We start from the raw sequence: 13,883 nt of genomic DNA on the forward strand, positions 1-13,883 counted from the left end.
TTAGAACCATTAGAACCTGATTATCAGCTGATCTGTTGTTAATGGGATCAGAAGCTTCAGGGTCCAGCTGATGAGTCGCATCTCGTTCACTCTCACACCTGGACCCTCGGACCGTCGGACCCGGACCCCAGTCGGATGGCCAGCTGCTCGGCCCCCCCTGCAGCACGGACGGACCTGCAGCTCGGCGTTATGGGAGACAAACCAGGAGCTGTGGCCGAGGTTCTTTCTGGAACGGATTAGAACTCTGAGACTTTGACGGATTCTGTCTTCAACTCGTTCTTGTTGATCGCTGACTTGTTGTTGTTGACTTTGCTCTTACGTCGTTGGGTGGTTGCGTGGAGACGTGAAGATGCCGTTCCTGCCGGTGAAGTTCAACCTGCAGAAGCGGGTGAAGCTGGCCCAGGGCCTGTGGATGCTCTACTGGCTCTCGGTCATCGTGGGAATTCTCCTCTTCAGCCTCGGGATCTTCTTCAAGATCGAGCTGCGGAAGAGAAGCGAGATGATGGACAACAATGAGAGTCACGTGGTTCCCAACCTGCTCATCCTGGTCGGCGTGTTGGCGTGCGCCATCAACGCCTTCGGGGGCAAAGTGTGTCACGACTCCCTGGACCCCATCAAGTTCACCCGCTGGAGGCCGATGCTGAAGCCCTACCTGCTGCTGTGCTGCGGCTTCAACGTGCTGCTGCTGCTCACCGCGCTGCTCTGCTTCCTCATGCAGTTCGCCATCTACCTGACGCTGGCCGAGGGGCTGAAGAACGGGATCAAGTTCTACAAGGACACGGACACACCGGGACGCTGCTTCATGAAGAGGACGCTGGACGTGACGCAGGGCGAGTTCCGGTGCTGCGGCAACAACAACTTCAGGGACTGGTTCGAGGTCCAGTGGATCAGCAACCGCTACCTGGACATGAGTAATGACGAGATCAAAGAGTGAGTACACCTGGGACACGACAGCCAATCAGAGCGCAGACAGACCACCATCACTGAAATGGTTTCCTGTTTCATAAACAGTGATTCACGGTTTGGGTTATTGATCAGTAATCCTCGGTTCAGTACAATGACCTCCGGCTCAGCTGGTTCCGAGGGTCATGACGAGTACAAACCTGGATCTACAGTAAGCTTCCTAACGACCTCTGGGATCAGGTGACCACCTGAGTCACGTGTTCAGTGGCTCGTTAAACAAGGTCGTTGGAGGATAGATGAGGAATTAACGAGGTCAAAGTTATCGTTAAGTCTTTAATCGGTCAGGAGCTGATTTCCATGCTGTGACCATGACAAGGTTAAACCAAACCAGGCTCTGGTTCCACCGGCTAACAACTGGAACCCTGAGACAAAGCAAATCGGTTTCAAACTTATAAACTGACGTCATTTTAAAGAGCAGAACATGTGATGCGGCGGCCGGACTGAAGCGTGATGTGGACCCGTGCGTGCGTGATTCTGTGTTAATGCGTTTAAGAGATACTCCCTCTCTTTCTCTGAGATGATTATTTCTCATCATCCAATTATAATCACTCACTCTAAGGCCCCGCCCATCACAATGTGATGTCACAAAACCAAATGACCCTTCACAATCAACAAATTCATTAGGAACCTTTGGATTAATTCAACTTTTACCTGAAAAAAACCTGAAGGTTGTGTTTGTTGGTCTGAAACATTCCAGTGTTTCTCAGATATTCAGTTCTGTCGTGTTGGTTTGTGATTGGTCCAACAGTGACCGAGCCTGACCTCTGACCTCTGACCTGTAGAGTCAAGGAAACAGTCAGGACTCGTTCACATCTTGTTCGGTTCAGAGCTTCAGACTCTTTTGTTCAGTCTGAACCTGAACATCAGGTGTGAAAGGTTCCTCAGAGCAGAAGAGGAGTTCTGGGTCTGGATCAAAGTGAAGTAGAGTACTGTTGAGTACTTGTGAGTACTGTGGAGTACTTGGGAGTACTGTAGTACTGGGGAGTACTGTGGAGTACTGTAGTACAGTGGAGTACTATGGAGTACTGTAGTACAGAGGCGTACTGTGGAGTACTGTAGTACAGTTGAGTACTGGGGAGTACTGTAGTACAATTGAGTACTGGGGAGTACTGTGGAGTACTGGAGTACAGTGGAGTACTGGGGAGTACTGGGGAGTACTGTAGTACAGTTGAGTACTGGGGAGTACTGTAGTACAGTGGAGTACTGGGGAGTACTGTAGTACAGTGGAGTACTGGGGAGTACTGTAGTAAAGTTGAGTACTGGGGAGTACTGTGGAGTACTGTAGTACAGTGGAGTACTGGGGAGTACTGCGCCTGAAGGTGCCGTTGCTGCTAGTGATGCATCGTGATGTTACCATGGCAACCAGATGAAGCTTCATATATAAAGGCTACCCCCCCCCCCCCCCCACCTGAGAACACGCCCACATCAGACGCGGTCTACAAACCAATCAGATTTAGTATAGGTAAACACGGCCTGTGTATTAAATTAAAATTCTTGTGTCTGTCCCTCAGTCGTCTCCTCAGTAACGTGGAGGGGAAGTTCCTGATGGACAGCGTCCCCTTCAGCTGCTGTAACCCCGGCTCCCCTCGACCCTGCCTCCAGCATCACCTGACCAACAACTCCGCCCACTACGACTACGACCACCGCACTGAGGAGCTCAACATCTGGGTCCGCGGCTGTCGGGAGGCGCTCTTCTCCTATTACAGCGGCATGATGAACAGCATGGGGGTGCTGGTCATCATCACTATCATCCTGGAGGTGAGCCTCGGCCAATCAGCACCCTGAATGTTCAGACTCACAGCAAGGATTAGCTTAGCATAGCATAAAGACTGGAGACAGGGGGACAGGTAGCCTAGCATAGCATAAAGACTGGAGACAGGGGGACAGGTAGCCTAGCATAGCATAAAGACTGGAGACAGGGGGACAGGTAGCCTAGATTAGCATAACGGCTGGAGACAGGTAGCCTAGCATAGCATAAAGACTGGAGACAGGGGGACAGGTAGCCCAGCTTAGCATTTATTTCCAGAAGTTGTCAGACTAATGTTGGTCTTTGTTTTTGTTGATAATTGTAAAATTCTGTTGGAAGATTCCGAGTTTTCAGTAAAAATCAAAGTGATCCACAAAGTGAAAACTGTTGATGTTCGGACAGTTTGAAGTGAGCGAGTTCCGAATCTTTGTCCCGAGAGTCTTTTCTTAATCTTCTGATTTAAACCCAGATAATCGCAGCAGCACATCTGCAGCAAATTAACCAAACTGACCTCGAAGGAACTGATTAGCCAGTGATTAGCATCGCGGCTAAGGAGAAGAGCTCGTTTTCAGAGCAGCTTCAAGTTGAATCCTGTTTTTTGAACTGACCGAACAAACGCCGATCTGCGACGTCACAACCCGTCAGACCCGACATATGCTCACGAGGACATTTGACATGCTCCAGCAGCTGATGGTTGACTCGTGGATCAGGTGTGGCGGCGTGTTAAGATCAGGATCACTGGGGATCAACAACTATTCTGGGCGTTTAATCTCCGTGCAGCAGCAACAGGTTGCATTCTGGGAAGGTCAGGATGAGTTCCTGAGAGCGAGAAGTGATTCAGTATCTGGGTCAAAACAACAAGTTTGACGTGAAGTGTGACGACAGGTGCTGCAAGGTTCTTCTGTATAATGTACAGACACTCCTAGTGGTCAAGGCAAGGAAATGCATCAGTCGTTGTTTTTCAGTTTAGAATCTGACCAATAAAACCTGTCGATACGTCCAGTGGTCGTCAGCTGTTAACCACTTTACGCTACATAGCTAGCAGCCTGACGAAAGCTAACTTTACGCTAACTTCCTGTGGGGCACAGCCGGAGCAGCCAGGGGAGATGAACCTTGATTGTGATTGGACATCTGGCGGCCGGCTGTGATTTGTCCTGACAACTGGAACCGACGATTCGTTTGATGTCAGAACGCCACGTCAATCAGCCAATCAGATCCATCGATCATTCAGATCACTCACTTTGATCCTGAAAAGAACAAATCAAGAGCCAATAGGGTGTTAGCAGTCAAAGATCCTTAAAAAATAGAGCGCACAATCTGACACAAAAAATAAATCACTGAAGAAGTGCACACTAACCGTGCGTTTATATGTATGTGTATCTGTGTTTGTGTGTGTGTCTCTCTGTCTGTGTGTGTCTCTCTGTCTGTGTCTCTCTCTCTCTCTTTCTGTGTGCCTCTCTTTCTCTGTGTGTGTGTCTCTCTCTCTCTCTCTCTCTGTGCCTCTCTGTGTGTGTCTCTCTCTGTGTCTCTCACTGTGTGTGTCTCTCTCCTTCTGTGCCTCTCTCTCTCTCTCCCTCCACGCCTCTCTCTCTCTCTCTGTGTGTGTGTCTCACTGTGTGTGTCCCTGTGTGTGTCCCTGTGTGTGTCAGTCGGCGGACATGGCGGGGCTGAAGTACCTGAGCACGGCTCTGGAGACGATGGCCGACCCGGAGAACCCGGAGTGTGAGAGCGAGGGCTGGCTGTTAGAGAAAGGTGTGAAGGAGACACTCGGGGAGCAACTCGCCAAACTGAAGACGCTGGGGAAGACCAATCAGGTGGAGGAGGAGGGCGGGGCTGAGGCGACCACCTGAGAGCCCCGCCCACCCTCAGAGGACTGAGGTCTCCCCCCTTCTCCCCATCCCCCTCTCACCTGCCACCCCTCCCTCAGAAAACAGGGAGTGAGAGAGGATAGGTCGTCATGTTCTACACACACACACACACACACACACACACACACACACACACACACACACACACACACACACACACACACACAACCACACATACTTCTATCTTAGTGACGACTCATTGGCCTAATGCATTATTCCAAAGCCCCTTAATCTTACCTCAACCATCACAACTAAATGTGTAACTTAACTTAACTCAACCCGGATTCTGATTCTAACCATAAAACCAAGTGTTAACCATTACAGGTCAGAAAGTCCTCACAAAGATATCTGTGCAAGAGAATGCACACACACAGACAAACTCACACATGGATCTCACACACACACACACAGACAAACTCACACACGGATCTCACACACACACACGCGCGCACACGCACACACGTTCAAAGTGAACAATCATGTAAAGTAACTGTGAATGTGGATTTTTCTGTAAATATGTTTGAACAGATTTTATTTTTAAAGCGGAGAAACAGAAACTTTCTTTCAATTATTTACAAAAAAATGAGCTCCGCCTGCTCGTCAAGACTTCCTGTCACATGACCATCACACACCATCAGCCTGTTATCGAGCTCGACTGATCAGCTGATCGTGCAGTTACAGGGTTTGTCCAGCAGAGAGCGTAAAGTGAACAAAACGAAGTTCTTGTAATGTGTCATCCTCGGTCTGACCTCTGACATGTTGATATGGAAACAGATGGCCGACCAGACATTAAACCTCAAAATTCTCTAGTCTGCCCCTGCTGGTCAGGAGGGGTACGGGACGTTAACAGTTGCAGTACCCCTCCTGACCAGCAGGAGTTATATACAGATGCAGCTTCTTCTTAACGTTTAATTTATTTTGTTAATCTTTTACGTACAGTTTATAATTTCACTTTTTTGACACTCTTTGTTCTTTGAGGTTCGTTGAACTTTTGAACGATGACAACATCCGTGTCAAAGGATTGGTGTGATTGTGATTGGTCGAGCTGGGGGCAGCATTGTTGAACAGGCAGAGGTGAACATCTGAAACAGGAAGTGTTTTTTTAACTCTTAAGTTTCAGCCAAACCGACACACGTGCTGTGATGTCATGACCTCAGTGTGCGTGTGGATCTGATCTGTGTTCACTTTACAGACGTGAAGTCACATCAGCTGTTTAGTTTCTACGTTTCTTTTTTCTTTGTAACATTGTGAAGTTAGTGGTTGTTGGAGATCGTAGTCGCTGTGTAAAATAAAACTTATAGAGATTGTGACTGAAGCTCAACTGTCCGCCTCTTCTTTTATTACCCTCCTCCATCCATCTATGAATGTTTCCTGTTTTATTTTTGAAATGTCTCCCTCATGTAAATAAGTCCCTGTGCTTCACTTTGTCTCTACGTCTTGTTCTGTCTCAGTTGTGTGTGTGACATGTTTCCCTGTATAATATATATATATATAATTATATTAGGGCTGTATATAATTACTGTGGCTGCCAGAGATAAACTATTCTGGTTTTCAACATGATGTACTTTGAACAAAGTTATCAACTAGTGTGGGAGTGAAGTTTTGATAACCTTCCTGTGTCGTACTGACACGTGGCTGCGAGACAAATTTCATGATAACGACTATAAAAGAATTTCGGTCTAGAATCAGTAAAAGTCAATAATTGTAAATTCAAATATAATTAAAAAATGGTGGGAGAAGAAAGTTCTGGTGAAATATGAATAAGTTTTCAATGTCTCTGCCAGAAGCAGATCAAGAGGGAATGGGACAGTGACTTTATTCACATGTTTATTCTGTTTATGAGTTAAATGCTGAACTGTGGCTGTCGTTGGCAAAATCTACATCAATGTTGAATTTACAAACGATAAAGATTTGATGTGTCCTGAGTCAGCTTCAGAGTGAGGGGCCGGTTGATGAGGCAACTACCTGGTTTCTGTGATTCCAGGCTTGGCTGCATGAGGCTGATGAGAATTCATCTTTAGGTCGAGGGTTGATCAATAAGTCAGATTTAAAGATTGCATACTCCACACTCCATCGCCAAACTCAGGCTGGGAACCAGTACTTTTTACTTATTTATTAAACTGAGACTTTAAACATTTTAACTTTGATTCTTATAAATGATTACTCATTGTTGGACTTGGCATTGAAATGACGTCACCAGAGCTGATTCTTTTTTTCAAAGTGTTTGCTGCCCTCTTGTGTTCACTTTGAGTCACTGCTGGTTGTGATCAAACTAGACTCATGAGGACTGGAAAACTTATCGTCATGACCACGTTACAATGTTTAAAAGAATAAATAATTGATATTCATATAAAGAGACAATCCTGAATGTGATCTGGGTCTCAGTCCGTCACCGTGTGTCCAACAGCAGGGACACACATGTAGACTTGAGAACTGGCTCTGGATCAGGTTCACAGTAAAGACAGACGAAAATTATTTTAAATGTTTATTACAAAACACAAGAGAAAACATGTCGACAGGTTTTATTCTATTCAAACACGACACGACGACCACGAGCTGCAGGTGAACAAACAAAACCACATGGAGCTAAATGTGAAACAGACGAACAGGACAGTGTCCAGAACCAAAGGGGGGGGGGGGGCGGGCGGGGGGATACGGTATGTTTGTAACGTGACCCCGACGACCTGTGGCTCACACACACTCAAACATGTTATCATCAAATGACGTCCAATCAGCTGCCGTCTGACGGCGAGGAAACACCACGAGAGGTCGGGTCCACGGCGCTGCCCAGTACCGAGTGACATCATCATACCAACTTCACTTTGTCTTTTTCAGACGAAAAGTTCTCACATTTCACCAGAAGTCACCAATGTCTCCACCCCCCCCCCCCCCCCCCCCGGACTTCAATGTCCCTTCAGTGAAATAAAAGTCTTATTTCTGATCTACTGGCTTTTATTCTTTTAACAGACGTCTGATGATGATGACCATAAACGATGAATGTCGCTGTGGTATCGAGGGTGCGTTCTGTTTTTGTTTTTTTTTACATTTAAATACCATTTATATTTATATATTAACATTGTTCCAAATTCATAAATACGTAGTGCAGTTTCCTGTTCAACCGCCGCCGCCGCTCTGACGCCGCAGGTCAAACCAACCCCGCTGAGGAACTAGAGAAATGGCCGACAAGCTGCAGGTAATAGTCTTCATGCAAATGTCAAGGTGGAGCAAGTCGGAGCGATCTACTCGTCTCCGGTTTCACAATTTGAAACTGATATGACGGATAACCAATGCGAACGTCAGCCAATCAGAATCACTCGGGAGCAAGTGGACCTTGATGTCACCGAGGGAGAAACACGGAGATGAGTCGCTGCTCCGACAAACATCAGCTGATTCTGAGAAAAACAAAGTGGGAATCTGAATAAATAAATAAAACGTAAACGAGTTTCAGGATCTAAAACTTCGTAGTAAATAAACTTCCATACGATCAGTTTCCCAGAATGCTGTGCGAGCTGACAGAAGTCCCGGGGCTGATGGGAAACATGGCTGGGGGGGCTGAGGGGGGCACTTTAAATCTAACCATCAGATTTGACCTTATAAGGACGTCCTGCTGTTATCTACAGAGATGAACCGACCAGGTCCCAAAGTCTGGACGTCCAGGAGCCCGGATCTGGTCGAGGGCTTATTGAGAAGTGGTCTCAAACCAGTTCAGAACCAACACAGTTTCAGAACCAACAGAGCACGGGTCCTGAACCCAGAGCTGGTCAGCGTCACTCTGTGTCGGACTCCAACGGGGCGGGTCTCGTCTAAAACGGGTCTCTTCCGGTGCTTGGTGGCGGTGGCGCCGTGGGCCCGCTGCTCCTCCTCCACGTGAGCCTTCTTGTGGCGGGAGAAGCTGGACGAGTGCATGAAGGTCTTGTTGCAGGCTGCGCAGGTGTAGGTCTTGTTCTTGGCGGGAGGAAGTCCGGACTTCGTGTGAACCTGCTTCTGGTGCTGCTGCAGCTTCCCCCGCCCGCCCTCCCCCGCCCTGTGGGTCTGCTGGTGCCGTGCCAGGCTGGAGGCGTGGCTAAAGCGCTTCCCACACAGGCTGCAGCCGTGATGACTGGCTCCTCCCCCCTCCTCCTCTTCGGAGGTGGTGGAACTCCGCTTCCCGGCACGGACTGCCCGGCGCCGGTTCTTCTTACACAGGGTGTAGAAGTTGGGCTTGTCCCGGGAGCAGAGCTTGAGGCGGATCTTGAGGTCGGACGAGGTCTCGCCCAGGTTCTCTTTCCCCGGCGTGTAGTTGTCCAGCAGCTCCTTGACGTGGGTCACCTGGTGTTTGGACAGCTGTGTGGACGTCCTGAAGCTCATGTCACACTGCGGACAGGCGTAGAACTTGTCTCCACCCTGACTCTGAACGATGGCGGCCGCTACGTGCTGCTGCCTCTTGGTCTTCTTGTTCTTCCTGCCGGTCTTCAGCGAATGGCGCAGGGAGGTGGCGGTGGGGCTGAGGGCGGCGTCCTTAGGGATTCCTTTTCCTTTCTTGTGGATGAGGCGGTGGCGCGACAGGCTTGAGCTGGTGGTTGAACTCCTTCCCACAGATGTTGCACGGGTGAATCCGCCGCTTCCCGTGCAGCCGCAGGTGACTCCCCAGCATCCTGACAGGTAAACAGACATCCGCCATTAGAACCGGAGCCGCTGATCAAATCAACCAATCAACCTCTCTCTCTCTCTCTCTCTCTCTCTCTCTCTCTCTCTCTCATCTCTCTCTCTCTCTCTCTCTCTCTCTCTTCTCTCTCTCTCTCCTCCTCTCTCTCTCTCTCTCTCTCTCTCTCTCTCTCTCTCTCTCTCTCTCTCTCTCTCTCTCTCTCTCTCTCCTCTCTGAGTTGTTGCCTGTTGCCATGGCAAAGCACCATGGTCTCAGTTAAAGGACGTCCCACAGCGTTACCATGACGTCCTCGGAGGACGTCAGATTTGCCGGTGGAATAATCCACACGAGAGAGAGAGAGAGAGAGAGGAGGAAGTTTAGTCTCGTTCAACTCGAAGTGACAAACGTAAACTTTACGAGCTACGGACTCAAACGTGAACATTTGTTCAACCGAATAGTTTTATTAACTCTTCTTAACTCTTCTTAACTCTTCTTAACTCTTAACTAACCAAGTGGAAACTGTTTAGTTGTTTGGGAAGTTGAAGGTTTCTTGGTTTTAGTGTAAATACATTTCAGAGTAATTAAGATGTGAAGGTGAAGTTCTGTGTGGAGCGTGTGAGATGGTCCGAGCAGCAGCTCCAGATGTTTGAGCTTCTGCAGCCGAGAGGAACTGAGACAGAAGAGAGACCTCAAAGAACCAGAAGGAACCAGAGTCTGTGAGTTCAGAGTAGAGTGTAGACTTCCCACAGAGAGGAACCCAGGATCAGACCCGGATCAGACCCGGTTCAGACCCTGGATCAGACCCAGGATCAGGACCCGGGTTCAGACCCACGATCAGACCCTGGATCAGACCCAGGATCAGACCCGGGTTCAGACCAAGGATCAGACCCGGGTTCAGACCCATGATCAGACCCGGGTTCAGACTCAGACCCCGGTTCAGACCCAGGATCAGACCCGGGTTCAGACCCCGGATCAGACCCCGGTTCAGACCCTGGTTCAGATCCAGTATGAGACCCAGGATCAGACCCTGGATCAGACCCAGGATCAGTCCCCGGGCCCTGGTTCCCAAGAGGTAAACAGTGTTTGTACAGACCTGCTGCCCTTGAAGCTCATCCCACAGTGGGGGGCAGGTGTAGCGTGCGTCCTGATGACTCGGCTCCAGCGCCCGCTCGGGGGGGGGGCGGTGCACCGGCGTTCTTCCCGGTGTGCGTCTGCCTGGTGGCGGTACAGGCTGGAGGCGTGGCTATAGCACTTCCTGCAGTAGCTGCAGCGGTACTGCCGCTCATCCGACTCAAAGTCGGCCTGGTCCGAGTCGACCTCGCCGTCCAGTTGGCTGCTCCCCGCCTCCACCAGCACCTCCTGCTCCTCCTCGGTGTCCTTCCTCCTCCTCGTCAGAGTCCGTCTTGATCTCCACGCTCTGCTCCGTCACCTCACAGGGGAACACCTCCTCGTACGGGGCGAAGAAGGCCTCGTCCGTCTCCATCTTCAGCTGCTCGGCCGGCAGGTCCGAGTCCTCCTGGTCCTTCTTCACGCAGGAGATGGTGAACTTGGACCCGACCTCGGCCCACTTCACCACGTACTCGATGGGCTGCGTGTCCAGCTCCACCGTGATGAAGTCAGCGCCCAGGGCGTCGGCCTCCGACACCCGCCAGCTCCGCCTCCGAGTCCTCCATCTGAAGAGAGCAGGAGAGGAAGAGAGGAGGAGGAGCCACAGGCCTGAGGAGGAGGAGCGTTTATCATCATTATTGATTATAAACAATATCAGATTCCATTCATATACATATACTTCATATACAGTTATGGCATTATTTACACGGTAAAAAATATGCTACAGATATATATATAAATAAAACGTGTCTGCTACTCTGCGACAAACCAAACGTAATTTTTAACGTTAGTGTGACGTCAGGAGCTCAACAAGGCCACAGAGCTGTTCGTTAAAAGTCGCGCATGACGTCACTTTAACGTGAAATCTTCCCGTTCGGTCACAAGCGTCTGATCTTTAACCGTTTTCACACCGATCGCACGTTTCCGGGCTCGAACCCAGTTTCTTCTTCTCCGCTGAACAGAGCAGCGCAGCGCGCGCAGCACGCACGGCTCCGGGCCTGGCGGGAAAAGGCTCCGGGATTCGGTTACTCACCGGTGCTTAACGGCGGGAAACCGGAGAGAACGGGAGGCTTTACCGGCGGAGACGGTCACAATAAACAGGAAGCACGGACACAAAGCATTGTGGGAAGGATTAGATGGTTGCGAAGAGCGGAAGTATGGTGGATTGACTTTCAGAATAAAGCGTGGTAAAATAAAATGAAATCCCAAACATTGAATTAATAAAATAAAGTATACAATTTAATTTAAAAATAAATAAAGATTCAATAAAAAAAATACCAATAATGAAATTATTTTAAATAAAAAGGTAATAATAGAGTAGAGAGGATGAAAATCTGGAGGATGATGATGAACAGGATGCTGATGGGTATGAAGATGATGATGAAGAGGATGATGAAGAGGATGATGATGATGATGATGAAGCTGTACTAGACGATATGGTCTTTGCTTCCAATGAAACCACAGGAATCTGGGAGTCATCTTTGATCCTGATTAGTCCTTTGATTCCCATTTAAAACACATTTCTAGGACCGCCTTCTTCCACTTGCGTAACGTCTCAAACATCAAACATGTCCTTTCTTAAAAAGACGTAGAAGAACGAGTCCAGGTCTTTGTTCCATCCAGACGTGATTATTGTAATTCATTATTATCAGGCTCCAGCAGGACGTCAACATTAAAGGCCGGGGACCCCCCCCCCCCCCCCCCCCCCCCCTGACTCTGACTTTCATTCCACCCCCACACCTCAAGGATGTGTTAAATTAACACATTATATTATATTATACTGCATTACATTGCATATTGCAATGTGACACTGTTCACTGTCTTGCATTTCACTTTTACTTCACTTTTTATATCTTTTATCTATTATATATATTTTATTTAGATATGTTTATGTCTAAATAAATGTTACTTTGTATAAATATTAGAAAAAGTGAGTAAATAAGAAGTAAATAAGAAGTAAATATATATTGTTTATTTTTATTGCTCTTCTTATGTGTGTTGTATTTATTGTGTTTTATGTTTCTATGTTTCTATGTTCATTGTATGCACCAATAACCAGAGCAAATTCCTTGTAGGTGTAAACCTACCTGGCAATAAATACTTTCTGATTCTGATTCTGAAGACTCTGATCTTTCTGATGTCCTCTGTGACACAGGACATCTGTTGGACTAGTGTCCGTCCTGGGAGACGGGTCCTCACATGTGTCTTTGAGGTTTCTACCTTCTCACCTGTTGAAGGTTTCAGTAGTTTGACTCTTGAGGGTGAAGAACAGAGGACGTCTCACCTTGTTGAAGACGAGGAAACAAACTGTGACCTGTGAATATGAGGCTCTACAAATAACATTTGATCGATTGATTGATAAAGTTATAGTCAGAGCCGGTCCAGGTTTGTCTTGGACCTGTTCTAAGTTCGGCTGCTGCAGGTCTAGAAGGTCGGGGTCACGTGACACCCATTCTCTTTCCTCCTCAGTTCATCTGCTGCTTCATCTCCATCACACATGATGTAGAAACACTTTAAACATGAAGTCACAAACTGGTTCTTCTCATGTAGTGAATCCTGTTGTTGTGTTGTTGTGTTGTTGTGTTCAGTTCCATCAGCATGTGTGTGTCCTGGGAGAGGATCCTCACATGGGACTGAGCTTCATCACTGATCACTAAGTTTCTGTTTGACTCGTGTTGAGTTAAGAACAGGAAGTTGATCCTTTTAACATCTGTGAGACAGATAACATGTGAATGATTGATGGTGATGAAGATGGTGATGATGAAGAGGATGATGATGATAATGTGATGATGAAGATGAGGCCCACCGGGTTTTCTATTAAAATTACCATTTTCTTCAATTGCCCACACGCGCACACACAGACCCCGCGCGAACACCCGCGCGCGCCGTTTTCTACTAATGATTGATTCTACCTCGGTTCGTCCTGATCCTGGCTCTGGTCCTGGTCCTGGTCCGAGTCCGGGTCTGGTCCTAGTCCGGATCTGAGTCCGGGTTCTGGCTCTGGTCCTGATCCGGATCTGAGTCCGGGTCCTCGCTCTGATCCTGGTTCGGGTCTGAGTCCGGGTCCTGGCTTGGTTCTGTAGCCCCTCTGAGCAGGGAAGAAGCTGCTGCTGACGTCCGCTGCTGCGGCAGGGGGCGGCAGCAGAGCGGCAGCAGAGCGGCAGGTCTTCGTTCAGAGTCAACGAGACGTCGCGGCAGATAGGCGACCAGCGCCAAACTGCGCGGGTCCTCTCTGCTCTGTGATTGGCTTAGCTCATGCGCAGCCCGCACGGTGCGTGCAATTTGATTGGACGACCGTAAACTACAGACAGACGTCGCGAGATGTCGTAAAATGCCAGAAGGCTTTTTTTAAATGCTTTATTTACAAACAGCATTAACAAAGCAAACATAACAACAAATAAGACATAAACAAGCAGAAAATAACCAGTAACTTTTATCGAGGTGTTTTCCTTGCATTTTGTTTTTATTGTTGAATTGATACATTTTTTGGTTTCAATTAGAAATATGAAAAACATTTAGAATTGTTGATATGTGATGTTTATTGAAATAAGATCGAATGAATAACGTAATAATG

General features: G+C 48.1%; 1 protein-coding gene across 1 annotated transcript; it reads left to right on the forward strand.

The window, feature by feature from the left end:
- The first annotated feature begins 349 nt into the window (after positions 1–349).
- prph2b (peripherin 2b (retinal degeneration, slow)) lies at positions 350–2,889 on the forward strand. The gene is made up of 2 exons (XM_053435809.1): positions 350–930; positions 2,475–2,889. The coding sequence occupies exons 1-2, from the start codon at positions 350–352 to the stop codon at positions 2,746–2,748; spliced, it is 855 nt and encodes a 284-aa protein (XP_053291784.1). The 3' UTR covers positions 2,749–2,889.
- Positions 2,890–13,883: the final 10,994 nt, after the last annotated feature.

The sequence above is a fragment of the Pleuronectes platessa genome, chromosome 12, assembly GCF_947347685.1.
Source record: "Pleuronectes platessa chromosome 12, fPlePla1.1, whole genome shotgun sequence".
Classification (NCBI taxonomy): domain Eukaryota; kingdom Metazoa; phylum Chordata; class Actinopteri; order Pleuronectiformes; family Pleuronectidae; genus Pleuronectes; species Pleuronectes platessa.